Below are 24,263 nucleotides of genomic sequence, written 5' to 3' on the forward strand. Positions count from 1 at the left end.
ATTGTATGGAAAATATCTCTCCTTTCTTATCACCTTTTCATACTGTAGACCAAATACAATACAATAATCTAAGCACTATATACATAGAAGGAAGACGTAAATGAGGTGAATAAGTATTTTGCTGTATTGTACATGATGTCAGCAGCCTAAGCCTAAATGGTCTTCTACAACGCTCCCCCGTCTGTGGAGAAGCTCGCTGGTGTGCTGCAATCTCCTCTCTACCTTCCGATCACAGCAGGTACGAGCGGTGCTCACACTGCAGGCTGGTGCTGAAAGCAGAGGGAACGACGCATTGATCTGCTTGGGAACGCCTGTTTGTTCGCACCGTGATCCCAGGTTCTGCTCCTCTGTCCAGTTCGGTTTTCTCCACTTTGTTTTATACATTATACAAGAAGGCATTGACAGTAAAATGCTGAATATTAATATGAAATTTATTAATATGAAATAGATGCGGTATGAAAACGACCAGCATGGGGAGTAAACATGATAATAAGTAAATCAAAATAATGACGAGCATGTAAAGAAGCTATTTTCAAACATGTTGATGCTGTCTGACAATTCATTTAATCTTGCTAAGTTTTCTGATCACGATTTACACATTTCTGAATCCAGTCTAAATTCTATCATCGGTTAATTTCTCTCCATTGATTACTAGGATTGCTTTTTTTTGCCGTTAATCTCACCTCTTAGAAGACAGCGTTACACCAATCACCACACCTCCTCACTAAGATAGTTTTCTGTCCTCTCCTAGCTCAGACTCGCTCTCAGCAGCGAACAGAATCTTACTTACTGGAAGGTTTGTTAGGTGATATTTACAGGACAGAGCATGCAAATTACTAGTGAGTACTTTTATATTTTAAAGCATACTGTGTAGTATTACCCAATGACCTTGAGATAAAACAAAATCATATAAAATTGGTTTAATGGAAGACTGTATGTGTGTGTGTGTGTTGCATCAATCAATAAAAAACAAGCTTAAATATTTTATGGTATCAGTTATCCAACACAGTTATTCTGACTAAAAGGCTAGTATGGCCTGTTTGTTCTGCATTTCCTAAATTTAAAGCAGTAACACAGCAGTAAACATGTTTTCTTACCTCTGATGTTGCCCAGGTAGAGGCCATCAACAACCTGTGAAGCAGCAGCCACAGACATGTTGCATTAAAATCATTCTCTTATCCATTCCAACTCAGAAACCAGAACTCTGCTCGTTCCAGGTCAGGCCAGGTTGGATTTAAGGCTTAAGAACTAAGCAAATGCCCTTCACAGCCATACAAGGCATGATGCGGCCATGCAGAGTGATGAGTGACACCGGAGTGCTGCTTTTGGACCAGAACTGTCACCCTAAAAAAAGCTGATTTCCCTCGTTAATAAAAATTGGACATAAAACCTTAACATCATCTCAGCAGTAAGGATAGAAATATTTTTCCCACTTAGCGTCCTCATTTAATACATTATTAAGATCTGCTGAAATGTACTTTAATATCTTAATGATACTTGATGTACAGGTCCTTCTCAAAAAATTAGCATATTCTGATAAAGTTCATTATTTTCCATAATGTAATGATGAAAATGTAACATTCATATATTTTAGATTCATTGCACACTAACTGAAATATTTCAGGTCTTTTATTGTCTTAATACGGATGATTTTGGCATACAGCTCATAAAAACCCAAAATTCCTATCTCACAAAATTAGCATATTTCATCCGACCAATATAAGAAAAGTGTTTTTAATACAAAAAACGTCAACCTTCAAATAATCATGTACAGTTATGCACTCAATACTTGGTTGGGAATCCTTTGGCAGAAATGACTGCTTCAATGCGGCGTGGCATGGAGGCAATCAACCTGTGGCACTGCTGAGGTCTTATGGAGGCCCAGGATGCTTCGATAGCGGCCTTTAGCTCATCCAGAGTGTTGGGTCTTGAGTCTCTCAACGTTCTCTTCACAATATCCCACAGATTCTCTATGGGGTTCAGGTCAGGAGAGTTGGCAGGCCAATTGAGCACAGTTATACCATGGTCAGTAAACCATTTACCAGTGGTTTTGGCACTGTGAGCAGGTGCCAGGTTGTGCTGAAAAATGAAATCTTCATCTCCATAAAGCTTTTCAGCAGATGGAAGCATGAAGTGCTCCAAAATCTCCTGATAGCTAGCTGCATTGACCCTGCCCTTGATAAAACACAGTGGACCAACACCAGCAGCTGACACGGCACCCCAGACCATCACTGACTGTGGGTACTTGACACTGGACTTCTGGCATTTTGGCATTTCCTTCTCCCCAGTCTTCCTCCAGACTCTGGCACCTTGATTTCCGAATGACATGCAGAATTTGCTTTCATCCGAAAAAAGTACTTTGGACCACTGAGCAACAGTCCAGTGCTTCTCTGTAGCCCAGGTCTGGGGAATGCGGCACCTGTAGCCCATTTCCTGCACACGCCTGTGCACAGTGGCTCTGGATGTTTCTACTCCAGACTCAGTCCACTGCTTCCGCAGGTCCCCCAAGGTCTGGAATCGGCCCTTCTCCACAATCTTCCTCAGGGTCCGGTCACCTCTTCTCGTTGTGCAGCGTTTTCTGCCACACTTTTTCCTTCCCACAGACTTCCCACTGAGGTGCCTTGATACAGCACTCTGGGAACAGCCTATTCGTTCAGAAATTTCTTTCTGTGTCTTACCCTCTTGCTTGAGGGTGTCAATAGTGGCCTTCTGGACAGCAGTCAGGTCGTCAGTCTTACCCATGATTGGGGTTTTGAGTGATAAACCAGGCTGGGAGTTTTAAAGGCCTCAGGAATCTTTTGCAGGTGTTTAGAGTTAACTCGTTGATTCAGATGATTAGGTTCATAGCTCGTTTAGAGACCCTTTTAATGATATGCTAATTTTGTGAGATAGGAATTTCGGGTTTTCCTGAGCTGTATGCCAAAATCATCCGTATTAAGACAATAAAAGACCTGAAATATTTCAGTTAGTGTGCAATGAATCTAAAATATATGAATGTTAAATTTTCATCATGACATTATGGAAAATAATGAACTTTATCACAATATGCTAATATTTTGAGAAGGACCTGTATTTTCATAAATTGTTTTCCAAGAGTAAATTTATAACATGACACCTGCAGACATAATCACATCATTATAGTAAATATAGAAATTATTTAAAAAAATCACCAGGACTAAGGTAACCATCCACCACAGCGCCACGTACCTAACAATCCTAGCTTTGCAAAAACCAGGTAATTAGCGTTTACCACAAACGCATGAACTGGTCGCAAATGAGTTTCAGTTATGTCACGAGGTAATATAAGTATTAACGATTTAAATCGCAGAAGAACCCCAACATTAACAGCCAAGTCTGCTCCATATCTATCTTGCTTTTTCTTGGAGGTCTTTCTAGATGGATCATCAGATCAATTTGAGTGACAGTAAAACATCACACTGCCTGAATAGAGAGTGAAGTTAGAGGGACCACAAACAGAAATAGAAAAATTAGCATTTCCTGCAAAAATGCAGTGTGAATGCTGTAAGCTGAATTTTTTAGCTGAAAGCTGGCAGAAACAAGCTGAAATTGACTGCAGAGAATCTGCTGAAATCTGATAAATTAGTAGAAATAGCAGAAAATGCAAAGAAAAACTGTCATCTGATCTGTTTGAGCAGGAAGACTATTAGCTATAAAACAGCTTAACAATGTAAAGTTACCTCAAACCTACTTGTTGAAAGAGTTGTTGAAAGAACTGACAAAAACTTTAAAAAAGCAGGAAAGAGCTGCCATAGATGAGCTGAAAAAGCATAGACTGAAGCAAAAATATAGCTTAAGTTGAAGTCAGTGCTAAAATACATAAAAAGTGCAGAAATTTCAGAAAAAAATGAATTAACAACAAATACGCTGAAGAAACACAAAAACAAACAAAAAATTGCCTAAAATACGCAAACGTTTTCTTCAGCTAAGAGAGAAGAGAGGATAAAGAGAAGATAAAATGATAACATTAGCATATTGGCTATCACTAGATGAAGGCTGATATTAATTTACCCCATCTACTATGCAAAAAGCAATATATAGCTAAAATTAGCTAAAATGGTAATGCTTACTACAGCATATATTCAAAAGTCTATGAAATTGCCTTTTAAAATTATTCACTCTTCAGCATTCACACAATAATAATAGTAATAATTTAGGCTCTGTCTAAATTTCGCACCAAGAGGCAGGCTCCGTCTAAATTTCGAGCCTGCCTCTTGGTGCGTGCTTCTCGGACCAGAGCCAAAGGTTGTGGGGCTGTGGTACAGAACCAAAGCAACAGAACGGTGTGCATTATGACTGAGGATAGAAGGTTAAGATGTATATCTAGACCTGTTCTTGTTTCACCAGTAATTATGTGTCCTTGCATTGCTTTGGCCAGTTTAGAGATGTGTAGTAATAGGTGCCACCAGGCAATGCCATGGGAGTCAGGCCACTCACTGTTCTCCCTTCATTGCTATGGCAGGCCCCAACTAAGGAATGTTGAGGGTTATATTTTGTAAATATCAGTGTTTGTTTTGAAAGGATAAAGTAGATCCATTTCCATCACAGAGTCCCAGAAATAGTGTTTAGACCAATGCTGCAATTATCGCTGTGTGAAATATGAAGACGTTTATTTTGTAGGGTATGTCTAGGTGTTGTTTTGAAAGTCCAGTATAGTTGTCCTTTCAGGTCTGGCGTACTTCCACTAGATATAAAGAATGTGGTTGCTATTCTAAAATCATTATGTATGCTATTATCAGCTTAAAAAATTACTACTACCTCTGGAAGACTGAGGCTTTAATTTTGAATGTTTCAGTAAGCTTTATTTTAAAAGGCCAACATGGTCCTATTTCCAACACTGGATGAGCTCCAACATTAGTGTGAAGCCCAGTGCTGCAATTTTCTATATTTTAAAATGTAAAGGCTTTTATTTTGTAGAGCATTTTTTGTCTTATTTTGAAAATCTAGCAGGGTTGTCCTTTCAAGTCTGGGTTATTTCCATTAGTCATATACAACCTGCTTGCTCAGCTGAAATCATTGTTTATGCTATTATCAGCTTTAAAAAATAATTTGTAAATATGGAAGGTTGATGTTCAGTGTAAAAAGAGGCTTTTATTTTGTAGAGTATGTGTAGGTCTTATTTTGAAAGTCTAGTGTGGTTGTCAGCTGTGACTGACTTATTGTGATCATTCATGGAAGCTTCTGGCCTGAGGTCAGCCTCAGAGCCAGTCTCTGTCAGAGGTTACTTAACTTCACTGGCAGCTGTGTTCTGTTGCTATGGTAATTAATGAGCGCCCAACCGCTGCTGTTTCTCACTCACACAGCACCACACTTTGTGTCTCATCATGGCCTGGCTTTATAACATGGTGGCACATGCTCCCGAACTACTGCCCATAACTCGGAAACCGTAAGGGCTATCAACGTTATTCTTGGACCGTTTTTCTCAGAACGGACAGGGAAACGAGAATATTAACACATTTTTGTTGAAAATATAATAATAAAGGCACAACGCTAGGTGAAAAAAAGGGAAAAATTGAGAAAAACATAGAAATGCCTGAACATGCTCTTGAACACCTAATAACTCGGAAACTATAATGGCTATCAGTTTGATTCATGCAATGTATTAATCAGCAGGCCCTGGTGAACAATCATGGAGCTTCTCAATTTTCTACAAAAATCTGTCTGGGAGGTGTGACCCTGTGAAAAGTGGATAATTTTGACCATTTTTAACCTGAGTGAAGGTGAATTTTTCACTGTCAAACAAACCTACTTCACGAGGAAACGATAAAAGGTATCCAACTAATTTTTGGACCGTAGGTATCAGCACGGATCGGTGAACAATCCTAGAGATTTTCATGTGTCTACATAAATCAGTGTAGGAGATGTGACAGTGTAGAAAGTGGATAATTTAGAAATTTGTTAATTTCAAGCAATTTTGGGAAGGACAGATTTGGTACTCCTAAACAAACCTTTTTTATGACAAAACGATAAAAGGTATCAAAACAATTCCTTCACTGTGAGCGCCAGCAAGGTCTGAAGATGAATTGGTGCAAAGCTCATGTCTCATGTCTTGAACGGTTTACGAGAGACTGCGATTTGAAAATGTGTGAGTTTAAGGATTTTTTGCTCTGATTTTTTCTGAAATTCCTATAGGTTTTCCATTGAAGGTGTGTTGACTTTGCGTTGCTCCCGGGCGTGTTGCGTGAAATCCATTAGTCCCACATCAATGAGGGTGACATTTTCTGAATCGCGAAAGAGCATCCTACATTTTTATACCTAATTTGTGCCAGTAGAGTGAAAATTGAGCAAGTGAGGAGAGTTTGTTCGTACTTTCTCAGGTTATTCAAAAACCTAGAGTGTACACTAGGTCTGACACTGTACAAAAACGTCAAAAATCTTGCATAAAATTTGAATCGCGATGGTAGAAGAACAGTAAAAGATATCAAAAAGCTGAATCATTTGAAGATAGCTTAATGTCTTGTGAACATTTTAAAAGTTTAATGGTGTTTCTAGCTGAAAATATGCAGAAGTAGTAAGCTGTGAAAGAGCACAAAGTTTTAGCTGAAATTTGTGGAATTTTTAAGATTTTCCATTCATTTCAATGGGCCGAAAATCGGCACAAAAAGCTGAATATTTTAAAAAGTATAAATAGTATTAATACCAAAAGTCATAGTCGTAATTTCCTAAATGAGCTGAACAGTTTTAAAGTTGAATGGCCGAAATAGCACAAAGAATGAAGGAGATAGGTGCCACAAAAAAAAAGTATTAGCTATACATAATAATAACAAAGAGAAACAGGATCTCAATTGTGTGAATGCTGAAGGCATTCACACAATCACGCCTGCTAATGCACAACTGACCTTGTTCATTCCATTTCCCATGGTGTCTCCGGACCACTTTACGGTGAGCTACGCCAGTTCGGATACCTGGAAAAGCGGCGGTATGTAATCATGGACCTGGAGTCCAAAACGCGACGCCGAACTGTTTTAGCTCTGACTCATAAAGCAGACAGTGGCCGACGCCTATTTTACAGCGTAACCCACAGGTTCATCAGGTTTTGTTTCTATGAACATTTAGGATCACTGTAACCTTGACCTCGACTCCGCTCCAGCCACAGCTCAGTCATGCTGCACCGTCTTCCGGATTGTGGTAAGCGGCAGTTCTGTCAGACCCTCTGTATGGCAGGCCATTGTAACATATAATACAAACTACAACCAACTTGTTCTCATTTCCCAAACAATGATAGTATTCTTTGCAATCATGACATGCTAGACAAAACTGTACTATACAGTAACTACAACGCCATTGTAAAAATATTATTTCAAACCTAATATCAGAACAGAAAAAAAAAAAAATCCTTACATAGAGGATAGAGCTTTGTTTAATGCACTGAAGATGGTGATTCAGTGACAGGTAGAGGCTGGCACTGTGAGCTGGGTGAGCTTCTGGTGGAGGATGGGTTGATGATATTGAAAGCAGAGCTGAAGTCCACAAACAGGATCCTGGCTTATGTCCCTGGGTGGTCAAGGTGGTGCAGAATGTAGTCCCAGATTGACTGCATCATCTGCCGACCTGTAAGCAAAACTGCACGAGCCCTGTAATTAGAGCTGAAACAATTAACCGCAATAACCAATATTAATTGATTATGGAAATAATTGTCAACTAATTTAATAATTGAATAATTGACAGTAGTATACAGAACCAGACTGTAAATATGCTCTATCCCAAAGTCCTTAACTTGCATTGTTTTAGCTTCATTTCACTCAAATTCTGTAAAAAATCTCCCAATTATTGAAAAAATTGTCAACAGATAAATCAATTAGCAAAATAATTATGGTGGAGCAGTTGAGGCAGGAGGGAACCTCACACAGCTCTAAAGACTTGTTGAAGATCTGAATGAAGATGGGAGCCAGTTGGTCAGCTCAGGTTCTCATACACAAGGTGTATTATCAGGTCCTGGAGGATTCCTGGTCTTCTGATGCTTTAAGAGCCCATTTACATCTTCCTCAGGAAGATCTTAAACTCTACTGCTATGCTATGCCCTGGCTTCCTCAGATTTGAAGTGAACAATGGTTTATTGTTGATGTATGTGTGAAAGGTCTCTATCTGCACCCGTGTGTTCACAAAAACTGATGTATGACGTCACAGCATCAGTAAATTGGCTTAGATCAGAGGCTGAAGCTTCAAAAACACTCCAATCTGTGTAGTGAGTAAGCTTGTAAAATCTGTTTTGACTCATCAGCAGTGGGTAATCCAGGTCCAGAAAGTGAAAACCCTGCCTAGTTTTCCTTCATTCTGTTCAATTAACAAAGTAATTAGTCTATGTTGTGGAGCTGGAAATGCAAATGGTTGAAACTAATCTCTGTAGAGGCTTTTTACTTTCTGGACTTGGATTAACCACTTCTGCCAGTCAGTCCACTTCCTAACTGTCTAAAACACAGATTTAATTTCTGCCTATAGTTTGGAATGAGATGAAGCAGTGATCAAAGTCCTAAAATGGATCTTTAAAAGCTGTGTAGCAGTGGTCCAGTGTGTTTTTATTCCTGGTGGGACACTTAATGTCTGCATTTTGGATGTTCATTGGAGGGGAGTTCGCTGTTAAAATCCCCCAAAACAATGAGCGAGTCTGGGTCTTTTTTCCATGTCCATCAACTCAGGGAACTGTTTTTCAGCCTCTGGTATGCAGGTCTGTGTCCAGAACAAATGAGTTTGTGGCTGATTGAAAAAAGTGGTATCTAGCCAAGATGTTTTTGGTGTCAATAATGGACAGAATAGCTATGCAGACAGCTATGTACAGGTCCTTCTCAAAATATTAGCATATTGTGATAAAGTAAATTATTTTCCATAATGTCATGATGAAAATTTAACATTCATATATTTTAGATTCATTGCACACTAACTGAAATATTTCAGGTCTTTTATTGTCTTAATACGGATGATTTTGGCATACAGCTCATGAAAACCCAAAATTCCTATCTCACAGAATTAGCATATTTCATCCGACCAATAAAAGAAAAGTGTTTTTAATACAAAAAACGTCAACCTTCAAATAATCATGTACAGTTATGCACTCAATACTTGGTCGGGAATCCTTTTGCAGAAATGACTGCTTCAATGCGGCGTGGCATGGAGGCAATCAGCCTGTGGCACTGCTGAGGTCTTATGGAGGCCCAGGATGCTTCGATAGCGGCCTTTAGCTCATCCAGAGTGTTGGGTCTTGAGTCTCTCAACGTTCTCTTCACAATATCCCACAGATTCTCTATGGGGTTCAGGTCAGGAGAGTTGGCAGGCCAATTGAGCACAGTGATACCATGGTCAGTAAACCATTTACCAGTGGTTTTGGCACTGTGAGCAGGTGCCAGGTCGTGCTGAAAAATGAAATCTTCATCTCCATAAAGCTTTTCAGCAGATGGAAGCATGAAGTGCTCCAAAATCTCCTGATAGCTAGCTGCATTAACCCTGCCCTTGATAAAACACAGTGGACCAACACCAGCAGCTGACACGGCACCCCAGACCATCACTGACTGTGGGTACTTGACACTGGACTTCTGGCATTTTGGCATTTCCTTCTCCCCAGTCTTCCTCCAGACTCTGGCACCTTGATTTCCGAATGACATGCAGAATTTGCTTTCATCCGAAAAAAGTACTTTGGACCACTGAGCAACAGTCCAGTGCTGCTTCTCTGTAGCCCAGGTCTGAGGAATGCGGCACCTGTAGCCCATTTCCTGCACACACCTGTGCACGGTGGCTCTGGATGTTTCTACTCCAGACTCAGTCCACTGCTTCCGCAGGTCCCCCAAGGTCTGGAATCGGCCCTTCTCCACAATCTTCCTCAGGGTCTGGTCACATCTTCTCGTTGTGCAGCGTTTTCTGCCACACTTTTTCCTTCCCACAGACTTCCCACTGAGGTGCCTTGATACAGCACTCTGGGAACAGCCTATTTGTTCAGAAATTTCTTTCTGTGTCTTACCCTCCTGCTTGAGGGTGTCAATAGTGGCCTTCTGGACAGCAGTCAGGTCGGCAGTCTTACCCATGATTGGGGTTTTGAGTGATGAACCAGGCTGGGAGTTTTAAAGGCCTCAGGAATCTTTTGCAGGTGTTTAGAGTTAACTCGTTGATTCAGATGATTAGATTCATAGCTCGTTTAGAGACCCTTTTAATGATATGCTAATTTTGTGAGATAGGAATTTTGGGTTTTCATGAGCTGTATGCCAAAATCATCCATATTAAGACAATAAAAGACCTGAAATATTTCAGTTAGTGTGCAATGAATCTAAAATATATGAATGTTAAATTTTCATCATGACATTATGGAAAATAATGAACTTTATCACAATATGCTAATATTTTGAGAAGGACCTGTATAGTTTCTACAAAGCAGAACTGAATTTCAGATATCTGATTTTAGGATTATTATATGAGCCACCTGTTTGCCATAAGCAAATATCCAATTTTGTTGGTACCAATACATCACTTGAATGACATATATTTTATGAAGATCCTGAGAATACAGCAGAAAGCTGTCATGGATCCTACCAAGCCAAAAGGCTTTTATACTGACATCTGGAAAGCCAGTTATCAGCATGACTTGTAAGACAACCCTGACATATAGTTGATGAACCTGTAACTAAAGTGTTGGTGAAAGTTTTGTACTGTCCAATGTAATGACAGCTTTAAGAGTAACTGGGCTTCTTGCAAATGCACAAATGCTTAAAATATACATTTCTCCAAATATTTCCATCTCACAGGTGATTAGAGAACATGTTTACAAAAAGCATTTGCACAAAAGGTCAACAGAAGTCCTATTTTAAAAACCTGAAAGTTTAATATAAACTTACAGCGTTAATATTTTTAAGATAACCCTATAAAGTAGGCCTCGTCCTTTGGTGATGCCTTCCTTGGGAACAGATGGAAAGGAAAGAAATAACTGTAGAGCTTTTATTTGGTTTAACGCGTTATTTTATTATACACAGGGACCTTAGGAGGAAGTGGCCTTCCACAACGCTCAGATTGCAGTAATTGGAACAATTGATAAAACCAGAAATATAGATATTCTTGTATGAGTTGGATTTGCACAGATCCAAGCAATGGCAGTGGTTGTGTTGGCCAATTACTTTTTCCACTGCTTGTTCTCGTAGTCCCACTTGGCTGAGAAGCCCTCAACTGGGTTGATTCTCATGTCCAACATCCTCTGTAGTTCCTGCTCCTTGTACAATGTGTCAAATGTGTGTGGGGTTGGTCCATACACTGCAAGTAGAAAGCATCAACAAACTATTGAATCAAACTGCAAAAAAATTGACTTTTACCTCTGAAACTAAAATAGTGTAAAAAATTTACATAAAATTACATTTGCTTGCAAATAGATTTTTCCATATTTACCATATTTCCTCTGCCAAAGAACAACTAGGCCAGTGAAACCCAGGAAGAACATGATGCCCCCAACCACACTCTTCCACTCTGCTGATCCCTGGTTCATCTCAGCAAAGCTGTCTTTGAAGCTGATGCGGTACACTAAACATGGCAGACACACAGGTCTAAATAAAGTCTTTCACATATTAGAAAATAAGAATATAACAAGATAATGTTTTTTCTTATGATTAAAACTGTTTTGACTAGAGAGAAAAAAGGCTATGTGTCATTAAGTCTTACAGGCAAGCTTTTCCTCATTAGTGAGTGCAGCCCAGGAGCCCTTCTCCTTCTCCTTTAGAGACTTTTGTTCTGATGTAAGTTGCTGCACAAAAGCCACATCAGGAAGAGGGGTCTCACGCCTGTCAAAGTAGGGGGGGAGAGTGTAGTCCTCGACCTTAGCAACACCTGCAGAAAAATACACAAAGGCTTGTGTGAAATTGTATGTTGAAATCAACATATGCATTCAAAGACCAAAGACAAAAGAGTCAGAAGCTTCTGACATCACCAAAGGGTATGATATGCAAGATTTCCTCCTGTGGACCCTTACTGGCTTATTTTGAAACAAAAGATAACCAAGATAGTCTTCTAACAGCATTTTTGGGGGGTAGGATAAAATGAAGAACGTCAGGCTGAAACAATCTAACCCATGAGACATAAACTGGTCACAATTTGATTTAGTCATACTTGTTTTATTCTAGTCTGTGTGACCCAGCTGCAGGGGAAAAATCAATTTTCTGCTTAAACTGAAAACATTCATTAAGTTCAGAAATGACTAAATACACCATCCAGACACAAAAGCAATGAATTGCATCACATTGTTCTGTTAACAAACGACTTATCAGTCAACTTAACTGACAATTATTTATTGCAATGGTTTAATATTACTACCTTTGATATATTTACGTTTAATTTTTCCACCAGCAGGCATTTAATAGTTTAACTTACAAAGACAATTAACTTATATCAATATGTAATGCGAACTATTTGTGTTACCAAATCATATTAATGATAATTACCATTGAAATAGACGACTTAAATAAAAACCAACAGTTGATATCAACAGAAAAGTGTAAAGATATAAAGATAATAATATAAGGATCTATCTTAAACCTAAAATGAGGCATCCTAAATGCAGTGTAATAGTACCCCAAATCAGTCTAAGGCTATATAAGGTAGAACTGTCTGGTAACTTTACTTATTAGTAAACTTAATTTACCTATTGTAATCGCTCCGTTTATTATTATTCATCCGGCAAATGAATTGGCATTTTTGGAGGCCACACATGTATAAAAACTCATCGAATTTTGCACGGGCGTCAGTCCTGATGTTAAATTACATATGTCATGCAAAAAGTCAGTGGAAGGTCCTAAAACCAACAGAAAGTCGGCCATTTTCAGTCAAAGGGTCATTTGACATTTCGTACATGTTGAACTTTGACGAACTCCTCCTAGGGATTTTGAGATATCAACTTCAAATTTGGTTAGTATGCTCTAAAGGCATGGGGGATTAAAAGTGATCAAAATTGTGAGTTTTTGAAAATGCTGAAGAGGCAGGACCAGGCCTCAAATCTTGACTACTCGACAAGAAAAACAAAAGTGTTACAGCTCCTACAAGGAAAGTCGCAGAGACATGAAACCTTCTGGGACTGAGCCTGATCTGGCTCCAAAAACTATTCACTGGTTAAATGCAGACATCACTGAAGCCTCGCCCCCTGAGAACAGGAGGTGTACTGTTTTAATTTGGAAGGTCCAGATATCATCCTCATCCTCTATGGTTGATCTTTATCAACCCACAAATGGTTATTTTGGGTAACATTGGAAAATGGATCAACAGTGCGCCCTAAGAAATTTCAACCGCTTGATCTCCCTCATATATAATCAGATTCACTTTAAATTTGGTATGCATCATCATAGATGAATGCTGAACACAATCGCACAGTCAACTGACGACATCACATTAGCCCTGCCCACTAACAACCAAGTGAGCGCAGCTTCCATTGGGAAGGTCGGATTTCGCCCAAATTTTAAACACTTCTCGCCGGAGCAGAATTTAGCATGAACGAAGGTCGTATGAAATCTTGCTCACAGTGCTGCCTAATGGCGAATTGCGTAACTGAGTGGTGGACTCGTCAGTTGTGTGGAGGCGGCGATGCCAAGCTACCGCAGTCGCTACACAAGCCGAGCGGCGCCGAACTGTGAGGGCCACTGAAGGCTGCTTGCAGTCTTAATTTATACTTTTAAAAAAATATATTTTTATCCGACTGGGAAAGAACAAGCATAGAGTCCCTTACTGACCATAAATCAAACAAAACGTGTGATTAACTAAAAGTATCTCCACACTAAACAATCAAAAATAACAAGAAATTAATTTGTCCTTAATTCAAGAAGCAATGCTGAACTTCTCTCAAAACAAATGTTTACAGTTACAACTCAACTGAGGGAGAAACCACCAGATTATTAAATCCCTGGTGGCATATTCAACGGTTATTTGAGTCCAACAGTCTTCACAAATCACAATAGAAAACATATCATCAGATGCCCGAAATTTCTGTATACTGCTGATTAAAAACAGGCATGTGGGGATGTCAACCACATGTATACCATCATTACCAGCTTTTTGTATTCACGTTCTGCTGTTGCTCTTACTAACACAATAAGAACATGTGCACACGTGTGTTCTCTCCTGATTAAGGTTAGCCATTACCTGTAGCAGAGGTATCCATCATCTAACTGCATGAGCGCCAACAATATAATAATGTTTGGTAAGAAAACATGCAACATTAACATGCCCACTCAGAAATATTTTGCTAGTTCCCCGAAGTCCTCAAGTAGGAGCTCCTAGTGAAAACTTTAAACTGCCTGTTTGTATTGAGGTTGTGTAAATAGAAATGTGATCTGAAGCTGTTCCTTTAGCTCGCATTATACCGCTTATTGTAAAGTGATATATATATATATATATATATATATATATACACATACATACAAGTGAACATGAGAACTTTGTTGTTGAAAATACAGCACCTTTGCAGCCACATTCTGCAATGACATGAATACTATTTATGGACCAATAAACTCTAGTTTAAAACGTTACATTTTAAACCTCGTTTCAGAGCCGTATAATTTTACCTGGCATCAGCTCCTTGTATTGTTATATCAACCGCCAGAAAAGGAAGCCATTAAATTCAGTTTGGCACCATGACCTACCATGTCCTCCACGTACACAGACAGATGTAGAAATGGCACGTTTGCCAATAAGGCTCAGGGCTCTTGTTGCCAGCATTCTGTGGAGACAATGGGAGATCAATTTCAAAACAAGTTGGCCAACTTTTTTTGGACTTTATATTCAAAACGGCAGCCTATTTTGTCACAGACCCGGTTAAAACCGCATATGCATCAAATGAATGTAAAACAAAATATATAATCCTACTTCTTAGGTTTCTATCGGGTTAAATGATTATTTGCGGTCGTCATTAATATAACTCACTTCATGTCATTTATACTTGGTGAAGCAGATATATTGTTTAGGCAGTGCGACCAAACTAAAGGTTTTCCGTTCATTGTTAAGCTAAGCTAATGTTAGCGTTAGCTACAAACACAAGGTCACAGAGTCCCGGAAAAAACAAAACCAAAATTGTGAAGATTTTTAAAAACAGCATTGTGTTAATAATTGTGTTTTTACGCTCGGAAAAAACATTCCCTTAAGCCCATGGCTCAGCAATAAAACCTTTTCTACATCCACATCTTCAGCCTGTGCAAAATTTGACTACGAATGCTAACGATAGCTAACCGGTAAATTAGCTCAGACTCGCTCTACAAAGTGACCGAAAGAAACTGCCGTTCCCCGGCTGTACTGCATGTTGTTATGATACGTTTAACGTTACACGTTAAAATTAAAGGCAACTGTGTTATATTTTCGTACAATCCAAAAGATTTAGATCAATTTTGAACAAACGACCTGCAGCGTTTTCCTTTCTCCTGTCCGCCGACGGTCTGAAGAGAAGTGGGTCGCCGTGCGGAAGAACGTAAGGCCTTTGCGACCGTAGGAGCTTTACGACTACTTGTTTCTGGTTTACGGTAACACTGGTGCTACAGAAAAGAATGGAAGGTGGGCGCAAGATTAGCTTCTCTGACTGAAAACCAGTTACTCATTTTACAAAAAAAATGCTTTTATGATTACCAGTAACTACAAAGAGTGTATGTACTAATCTGAAGGCATAACTGACTCCTTGTATTCAGACAAAAAGGAAACTGCTGAGGTATATTTCTACTTTTCTTCGGGCATGATTGGTAACGACAGCTAAGCAGCACCAGTCGCTCTTCGCCGCATCTAGCCGCTCCGACACTTTGAAAGGAACTGTCCCCCCACCTGCTTTCTTACAGACATGCCTATTCAGTTGACTAGTCAGGCGTACTGTAAAATGCTTTTACATGCTGCTAAATATCCCCACTGTGCTGTGAATGGGTTGCTGGTGGCTGAAAAGACAAAAGAGAAGAAGAAAGATGGTCACAGTGGTCCAGTTTTGTGCGTGGACTGTGTCCCTCTTTTCCACGGTACTCTTGCTCTAGCACCAATGCTGGAAGTAGCTTTGACACTGGTAAGTTTTCACCAATGAAACTCTGCACGTAGCTGTTAGTTTTTGTGGCAGATCAGGTTGGAATGAATGTATTCTGAGCCTAGCTTTATTTAAAGCTTCTATGGGATTCACTTGGTTGTTGAAATGCACACAATTTTAGTGTGCTGAATTGCGGGTCAGTAATTCAATATTTTCACCCCTGTAATTCCACTGAGGAAAAAAAAAAATAGTTGCAGGTTTTACTACATAAAATCAGGGTGACATTATTATTATTTATTAAAAAAACAAACAAACAATACCTTATTAGGGTTAAGAATTTGGGATCTAACTTGTTGATTTATTTTTTTACTAACTCATGTCTTTTTATTATTATTTAAAAAATTCTAATAAGATTAACATAAAAAGAAAATGCTACAGGTTTTTTCATAGAGGAAGTAGTTTTGAATCTATGCTATGATGTGAACAACAGAGTTTAGTTAAGTTAACAAAATAACTGTAGAATGGACTAGACTTTAGACTTAGCACTGCAGCTCCCAAAATTAAGTCAACTGTTATCACATATAGTTTTAACAAAGCCATCATTTTGTTGAAATTGTTTTCTGCTTTGTGCATTTAATAAAATTACAGTTTAGTTCTTTGTCTCTTAAAAACAATCCTAATCTGACCTCAGCTGCCATTCTGACCCTACATGTTTTCTTCCTTCTTTCTTTTGTCAGATTGATACTTGGTGTAAAGAAAATAACTACATCATTGTTGGATATTATCAAGCCAATGAACAGACGCAGGATTCTAGGTACAAAGATTTAAACCAGTATCCCCTTACTTTTTCAGTAAAACGAAACCCATTAGTAATCTGTGTTGCATAATTCTTTCATCTTTTCAGGCCAAATCAAGTTGCTCAAAAAGTGGCTGCCAGGATTTCTGAGAACTTCAATGATGCAGTTATTGTTATGGTAATGTTTGATCTTTTAAACTAAATCAGCATCAAATAGTTTTATTGTGATTTGTTGATATTTCAGCTTAGAGGTATATTAGAACCTACTGTACAGATGAATTAAACTGACTTTGGTACATATCCCAAATATTTGCAGCACATATATAATCACATCTTCCCAATAATCCCTTTCCCTTCCTCATCATATGTTTGTAGGTGGACAGCAGCAGATTAACAATGAGCTGTTTTGAGCCTATTCTGTTTATCTATGATTACATTGAAAACAAGTGGAAAAAGAGAGAGGTAACAATGTAAGTAAGTATATGTTTGCATGTCCTTTGTTTCCTGCACATAAACTGTGTTTTACTAAAGCCAAAGTAGATTAGCATGTGATTACTGGGTGGATATTTTTGAATATCTTCTAGGGATGCTTTTGAGGACTGGAGCGAAGCACAGAAGATCACATCGGCTTTGCTGGTGGGCAGGTCCTATGAGAACTTGATTGACTTTGACAACCACTTGGATGATCTAAGAAATGATTGGACCAACCCTGCCATTAACAAGTGTGTCCTGGATCTATGTTAAGACAATCAGCCCAAGTCTTCAGAGTACCATGTGAAATTTTGCAGCCATTTCTGCTTGCATGATGCTAAATCAGAAACCTCCTGCACTGAAAGAATCGGTGGAGCACTGATCCCCAAGGCTGAAATCTCTCAAGTGCAGTCACCACACATGCACTGTTAGCCTGTGTCCACCTTTACAAGGTGATACTTAGGTGATAAAAGCAGTTTGTTCTTAAATTAAACTTTTCTGGCTTTTGAAATGGTTTGTTTATTTGGATATGTGCAAAAGCTCTAGAGTATTTGATTTCTGCTAATTCAATAGCTAGTAGCCATGATGAAATCAAGTTCTAACTATTTAATGAAGCATAGGTAATGATTTTATTTTAAAATGTGAGAATAAATCTAAAGAGATCACTTCTAAATGTTAAGCTTTCGGAAGGTTCAAAACAAAATTCACATATTTAAATGTGCCCTGATGCTGGAAAACCTTCCCTGACCTACTTTAATGCTTCATGCATACACACGTCTGTGTTGTTTTTTTTGCTTATTTTCATCACAATGTTTTTGGATGTTAGTTTTGGCTCTACAAGAGATGTACAGAAAGGTTTAAATATGCTGTACGTATTTAAATGTCGGAACTGTATCGGGTCAAAGGAATGTGTGGATTTTGTTTTGCAATAGATGCTTGCTTGAATGACTAGTTTATAGGTTGTGTGTGTGTGTGTTCTTAATTGACTTCTCTAAACCACTTAAATGTTTTAATTATAAACAGATTTTCAGGTTATAGGGCTGCCTTTGAGGTAGAACTGTGCAGAATTAACAAAAGATTTGTTTAAAAACGTGACATTTTTACAGAACCTGTATGAACTGAATGTAGAATGAAATTGATTTCTGAAAGAGTCAGGATACTCACTGAACTCTTTTTCATTTGTGAAATAAATTTCCAATCTTTTATGCAACTGTCCTGATTGTTTTTAACACTATAACAAGGGTATTGCAGATAAGCAGTGCCATACTAAAAGTTTCTTGTTATATAACATACTTCAATCTGTTGATTCGTACTAAAATTCTGAAGTAAAAATGTAGAAAAAGCAGTGATGAATATTTGGAAGTGAGAGTTTGCATTTCTGAATATGATTGTGATGAATATAATAAAGTAAAATAACATGATCCATACACAAGAAAAAAAGTAATTGTTTTGATGTGCTATGTGTTTATTTTGTTTCTGGAAATTTATTGTTTTAAGGTGCTATTATTACAGTAAATAAATGTGTATATATATGTGTATATATATATATATATAATATGTAAACAATTTTAGAAACATATTTACATTAAAAAGATAAATTCAGAACCTCTTACACTTGAAAACTTAGTTTTATTGTAGATCAGCTCTTGTTCAAAATCAATTAGCGGTTTTTTGGGTCTAAATGCTTCTAACTATACAGGTCCTTCTCAAACAATTAGCATATTGTGATAAAGTCATTATTTCCCATAATGTCATGATGAAAATTTAACATTCATATATTTTAGATTCATTGCACACTAACTGAAATATTTCAGGTCTTTTATTGTCTTAATACGGATGATTTTGGCATACAGCTCATGAAAACCCAAAATTCCTATCTCACAAAATTAGCATATTATTAAAAGGGTCTCTAAATGAGCTATGAACCTAATCATCTGAATCAACGAGTTAACTCTAAACACCTGCAAAATATTCCTGAGGCCTTTAAAACTCCCAGCCTGGTTCATCACTCAAAACCCCAATCATGGGTAAGACTGCCGACCTGACTGCTGTCCAGAAGGCCACTATTGACACCCTCAAGCAAGAGGGTAAGACACAGAAAGAAATTTCTGAACAAATAGGCTGTTCCCAGAGTGCTGTATCAAGGCACCTCAGTGGGAAGTCTGTGGGAAGGAAAAAGTGTGGCAGAAAACGCTGCACAACGAGAAGAGGTGACCGGACCTGAGGAAGATTGTGGAGAAGGGCCGATTCCAGACCTTGGGGGACCTGCGGAAGCAGTGGACTGAGTCTGGAGTAGAAACATCCAGAGCCACCGTGCACAGACGTGTGCAGGAAATGGGCTACAGGTGCCGCATTCCCCAGGTCAAGCCACTTTTGAACCAGAAACAGCGGCAGAAGCACCTGACCTGGGCTACCGAGAAGCAGCACTGGACTGTTGCTCAGTGGTCCAAAGTACTTTTTTCGGATGAAAGCAAATTCTGCATGTCATTCGGAAATCAAGGTGCCAGAGTCTGGAGGAAGACTGGGGAGAAGGAAATGCCAAAATGCCAGAAGTCCAGTGTCAAGTACCCACAGTCAGTGATGGTCTGGGGTGCCGTGTCAGCTGCTGGTGTTGGTCCACTGTGTTTTATCAAGGGCAGGGTCAATGCAGCTAGCTATCAGGAGATTTTGGAGCACTTCATGCTTCCATCTGCTGAAAAGCTTTATGGAGATGAAGATTTCATTTTTCAGCACGACCTGGCACCTGCTCACAGTGCCAAAACCACTGGTAAATGGTTTACTGACCATGGTATCACTGTGCTCAATTGGCCTGCCAACTCTCCTGACCTGAACCCCATAGAGAATCTGTGGGATATTGTGAAGAGAACGTTGAGAGACTCAAGACCCAACACTCTGGATGAGCTAAAGGCCGCTATCGAAGCATCCTGGGCCTCCATAAGACCTCAGCAGTGCCACAGGCTGATTGCCTCCATGCCACGCCGCATTGAAGCAGTCATTTCTGCAAAAGGATTCCCGACCAAGTATTGAGTGCATAACTGTACATGATTATTTGAAGGTTGATGTTTTTTGTATTAAAAACACTTTTCTTTTATTGGTCGGATGAAATATGCTAATTTTGTGAGATAGGAATTTTGGGTTTTCATGAGCTGTATGCCAAAATCATCCGTATTAAGACAATAAAAGACCTGAAATATTTCAGTTAGTGTGCAATGAATCTAAAATATATTAATGTTAAATTTTTATCATGACATTATGGAAAATAATGAACTTTATCACAATATGCTAATATTTTGAGAAGGACCTGTAGCTCCCGTTAAGTCCTCAATAACTTTAGGGCACATAAAGTTACCAGTCAATAAATGGATGGCATAAAACATCGCCATCTAGTGGCGAATAGCGGAGACTTCCGTCACATGGTGCTGCTCTTCCTGTACTAACCGAACCCTTCATGGTATGGTGTGTGTCGTCATCAGCTGGCCACTGACTCGACAGTCAACACTGTTCAGACAATATATTTATTTTTTTAATCAATCGGATCCATCTGCTGCAATAAACTAGAATATATAGCTGTAAAATACTTTAAATATATTTCAGAGCACGCGCTTCATTTTGCGGTGTCGTACTTCCGGGTGATGACGCAGTTGTCCACTACTTGTTTACTCTGTAGGTTTGCGCAGCTCGTAGCGCGGGAACTCTCGGCAGACAGAGTGGTTGGTATGAAAAAGGTTCTGAAAACACATTAACAGTCGGTTATGGATCCTTCAGAAGTTGAATTTCTTGCCGAGAAAGAGTTTGTGAAGATAATACCAAATTTCAGCCTGGACAAGATCTATTTAATCCGGGTAAGTATGCAAGGAGCGTTGTGTCAGATGTGTTGTGTATATTCCTGAAAACTTACATTTTAACATTTATTTCTTACTTCAGGGCGATTTGGGACCATTCAACCCCGGACTTCCTGTTGATGTCCCCGTGTGGTTGGCCCTAAACCTAAAACAGAGACAAAAATGTAGGATTCTTCCCTTTGAGTGGATGGATGTCGGTAGGTTGTCCAATGCCTTGCGTAAATATTTCATACTCCTTGTAATTTTCACATTTCGTCAGTTTTCAGCTAAAACCTTTAATACAGCAAATACTTGTGAAGTGGAATTAAAATCATACGTGGTTTTGTTTTTGAAAATATTGTGGCGTGTATTTGTATTCAGCCCCCCTCCGTCAAGACTTTGTTTACCCTCCTTCGCTACAATAACTGCTGTCTTGTGATGTGTGTTATATCAACTTTGCATATTCAATTCAATTCAAAAATACTTTATTAATTCCAAAGGGAAATTAAATGTTGTTATAGCTCATATTATGAAGGTTTCTTCAAAGAGCCGTTGTAGATGCTGATGGCTGTGGGCAGGAAGGATCTCCTGTAGCGCTCCGTCTTACAGCAGATCTGAAGAAGCCTCTGACTGAAGACTCTGTTGCTGTAGGACAATCTCATGAAGAGGATGCTCAGAGTTCTCCATCTGGAGTCTCAAGCTCAGTCAGAGGCGACGAAGAGCGTCTGTGAGCAGCAATTTTCAAGCCTTGCCATATATTTACAATTGGACTGAGGTCTAGACTTTGACTGGGCCATTTTAACACATGAATGCATTTTGATCCAAACTACTCCATTCTAGCTATGGCTTTGTCCTACTGGAAGGTGAACTTCCAGTCCAGTCTCAATTCTGTTGCCGACTCTAACTGGTTTTCTTTTAGTATTGCCTTCTATTTAGCTCCATCCTCCTTTTCATGAACTGACCAGCTGAAAAGCATCCCCACAGTATGATGCTGCCATCACAATTTTTTTACCGTAGAGATGTTGTGTTCACGGTGACGTGCCAAGTTAGTTTTCCAGCAGAATTTAGTTCAATTCATCGAAATATTTACTGTGTTCTCTGAATGGCTTGTGGCATATTGTAACCCAGATTTCTAATCGGTTTCTTTCAACTCTTGTCGTCACCTTCCCTGAATATCAGATATGTGGAGAGAGCAAATATTCTTTTAGTTCAGATGATGGACTGAACAGAGCTCCATGGGATGTTCAAAGCTTGGGATATCGTTTTAAAACAGAAACCTGCTTCAAACTTCTCTGCTTTATCCCGGCCCTGGCCTGTCTGTTGCTTTGTTTTCACGAGGCTTTTTGATGTTTTCTAACAAACAGAATAAATTACACACAGGTGAACTACGCTGGATTTTATTACGGGCTATCAGAGTAAAGAGGGCTGAGTGCATATTCATGCCACACTGTTCAAATATTTACCTCTAAAAAGTTTTAAAAACTACGTACCGGTATCCTACCACTTCACAACAACAAAAATACGTAAAAGCAGAAACACAGCAGAGGAGAGATGCATAGAGAAGAAAAGGGGGGAAAATTAAAAACCGTTGAGAAGTATTGGCACAAAAGAGAAGAATTTCACAACAAGCATTTTTGCTGTGAATTATGTACACTTCTTTTTTCTGGCATGGTCTTGTTGTGAATACCTTCCCTCGGTCATGCAGAGAAACTGGAGGAGATACGAGAGCTTGAGAGAAAAGAAGATGCCTTTACTCCTGCTCCCAGTCCGTACTACATGGAGCTGACCAAACTGTTGCTGAACCAGTGAGTCACATGCCGCCGTCCAACCCGAGTCGGTCTTTGCTGAGGTGACCCTCGATCTTACGTGGCCGTTTTTGTCTTTCTGTAGCGCGTCAGACAACATTCCCAAAGCGGATGAGATCCGGACGCTGGTCAAAGACATCTGGGACACCCGAATCGCTAAACTGCGCCTGTCTGCTGACAGTTTCATCAGGCAGCAGGAGGCTCATGCTCAGGTAACACAGATCATGGGACTAAATCACAAAGCTGTTAGATTCATCTCCTATCAGCAGGAGATACAAGCAGAACCGATGCACATATAAGATTATTCTGAACTCACTTCAACATCTGTGGTTTTTATTTTGGGTGTTTGCAGATCAGATATAAAAATTAGTCTTGTTTTTTGTCGAGGAAACCTGACTTGGTAAGAACTCTAAAACTGAAGTTTTATCTAACATGAAATGACACAGAGAGTGAAGACAAATGTGATTAGGTTCATCATCGGCTGGTCCACATTAATTTGGCAAACTTAAGCTTGCAGCACCTGTTGCGTCACATAACAGGATTACCAGTCATAGTCGCAGCGTCTTGCAAAATATTTCGGATTATCCTTTTATCCCTTTAGCCCATGTCCCGGCTGGTTCCTGTTTTGCTCTGACAATGCAACTGACTCTAGAGAAAAGGCAACTTTAAGATCCTCTGGTGTAACATGAAAAGTCAGTAAATGTTTTATTTATTTATTTTCCCAACTATCGTCATTGTGTAAGGGAGACGAGTTGTAGACAACGTTGTAAAAAGAATAAATACCTGCCTCTAAGTTATACTATGGCCTGCTGCTGGCAGAAGCCACACAATATTTCTTTAAAAGCAGCTTTATCTCTTAATAATTTCAATATTATGCATTTAGAAATAGTAAATACCTGTATTAGGATGTTCCCTGCCAAGTGTCAGAGCACCAGATTTCCTGTCTCATCCTGTGTCCTTCACTCTGCAGCTGGACAACATGACACTGATGGAGATCAACACCATTCGAGCGTTCCTCCTCGACTCTCTCAACTGCATGTACAAGCTGCGCTCCAACCTGCAGGCTGGTTCCACTAAGGGCCAGTTTGTTTGATCCGAAACAACGGGGCCTTTTGGATGTTGTCTGAAGATTTTTAGAAGACTGGACTTCAGCCGTTGAACTATAATTTGTTTCTACTAACGAGGCGCTGCATTTCTTGAAGTTTGAGCAGCATTTTAAGGAATCACACTTCTTTTGTGTGGAAGATTTGGATTCATATAAAGCATGTGGATCAGCTGTTAGTGATGAATAGTGTTAATTTAAATGTGTCATGGTTGCTAAATGTTTGTTTTTAATGTGTGACAAAATAAATGTACTTTTGTGCATGTTGACTAGTTGTTTTGTGCTGTGGTGTTTTGGCACTTCATTTGCA

General features: G+C 39.1%; 4 protein-coding genes across 5 annotated transcripts in view; 2 read left to right on the forward strand and 2 right to left on the reverse strand.

Moving 5' to 3' along the window:
• Positions 1–7,162, reverse strand: part of dusp22a (dual specificity phosphatase 22a) — a 29,951-nt gene extending 22,789 nt beyond the window's left edge. The window contains exons 1-2 of the mRNA XM_047364120.1: positions 6,858–7,162; positions 1,098–1,131 (exon numbers count right to left, since the gene is read on the reverse strand). Coding sequence (XP_047220076.1) covers positions 1,098–1,131; positions 6,858–6,878 — 55 coding nt within the window. The 5' untranslated portion in view covers positions 6,879–7,162. The remainder of the gene's footprint in view (positions 1–1,097; positions 1,132–6,857) is intronic.
• A 3,776-nt stretch (positions 7,163–10,938) lies between these two features.
• On the reverse strand, positions 10,939–15,440 carry LOC124867454. The gene is made up of 5 exons (XM_047363908.1): positions 15,361–15,440; positions 14,610–14,686; positions 11,647–11,811; positions 11,377–11,508; positions 10,939–11,244 (listed from the first exon to the last, which is right to left on the reverse strand). Exons 2-5 carry the CDS (start codon positions 14,683–14,685, stop codon positions 11,108–11,110), a joined length of 510 nt encoding a protein of 169 aa, XP_047219864.1. The 5' UTR covers position 14,686; positions 15,361–15,440; the 3' UTR covers positions 10,939–11,107.
• Positions 15,441–15,497: 57 nt separating this feature from the next.
• emc8 (ER membrane protein complex subunit 8) lies at positions 15,498–18,652 on the forward strand. Of its 2 annotated transcripts, none has more exons than XM_047363906.1 (5): positions 15,498–16,000; positions 16,696–16,772; positions 16,863–16,932; positions 17,130–17,224; positions 17,339–18,652. In XM_047363906.1, the coding sequence occupies exons 1-5, from the start codon at positions 15,788–15,790 to the stop codon at positions 17,496–17,498; spliced, it is 615 nt and encodes a 204-aa protein (XP_047219862.1). In that variant the 5' UTR covers positions 15,498–15,787; the 3' UTR covers positions 17,499–18,652. The 2 variants fall into 2 exon arrangements, with proteins under 2 accessions (XP_047219862.1, XP_047219863.1); XM_047363907.1 differs by having other exon boundaries at positions 17,130–17,228; positions 17,339–17,479.
• Positions 18,653–20,843: 2,191 nt separating this feature from the next.
• Positions 20,844–24,222, forward strand: gins2 (GINS complex subunit 2). Its single transcript, XM_047363655.1, has 5 exons — positions 20,844–21,067; positions 21,150–21,264; positions 22,752–22,851; positions 22,937–23,063; positions 23,822–24,222. The coding sequence occupies exons 1-5, from the start codon at positions 20,978–20,980 to the stop codon at positions 23,942–23,944; spliced, it is 555 nt and encodes a 184-aa protein (XP_047219611.1). The 5' UTR covers positions 20,844–20,977; the 3' UTR covers positions 23,945–24,222.
• The last annotated feature ends 41 nt before the right edge of the window (positions 24,223–24,263 follow it).

This window comes from Girardinichthys multiradiatus, chromosome 4 (assembly GCF_021462225.1).
Source record: "Girardinichthys multiradiatus isolate DD_20200921_A chromosome 4, DD_fGirMul_XY1, whole genome shotgun sequence".
In the NCBI taxonomy this organism is placed as follows: Eukaryota; Metazoa; Chordata; class Actinopteri; order Cyprinodontiformes; family Goodeidae; genus Girardinichthys; species Girardinichthys multiradiatus.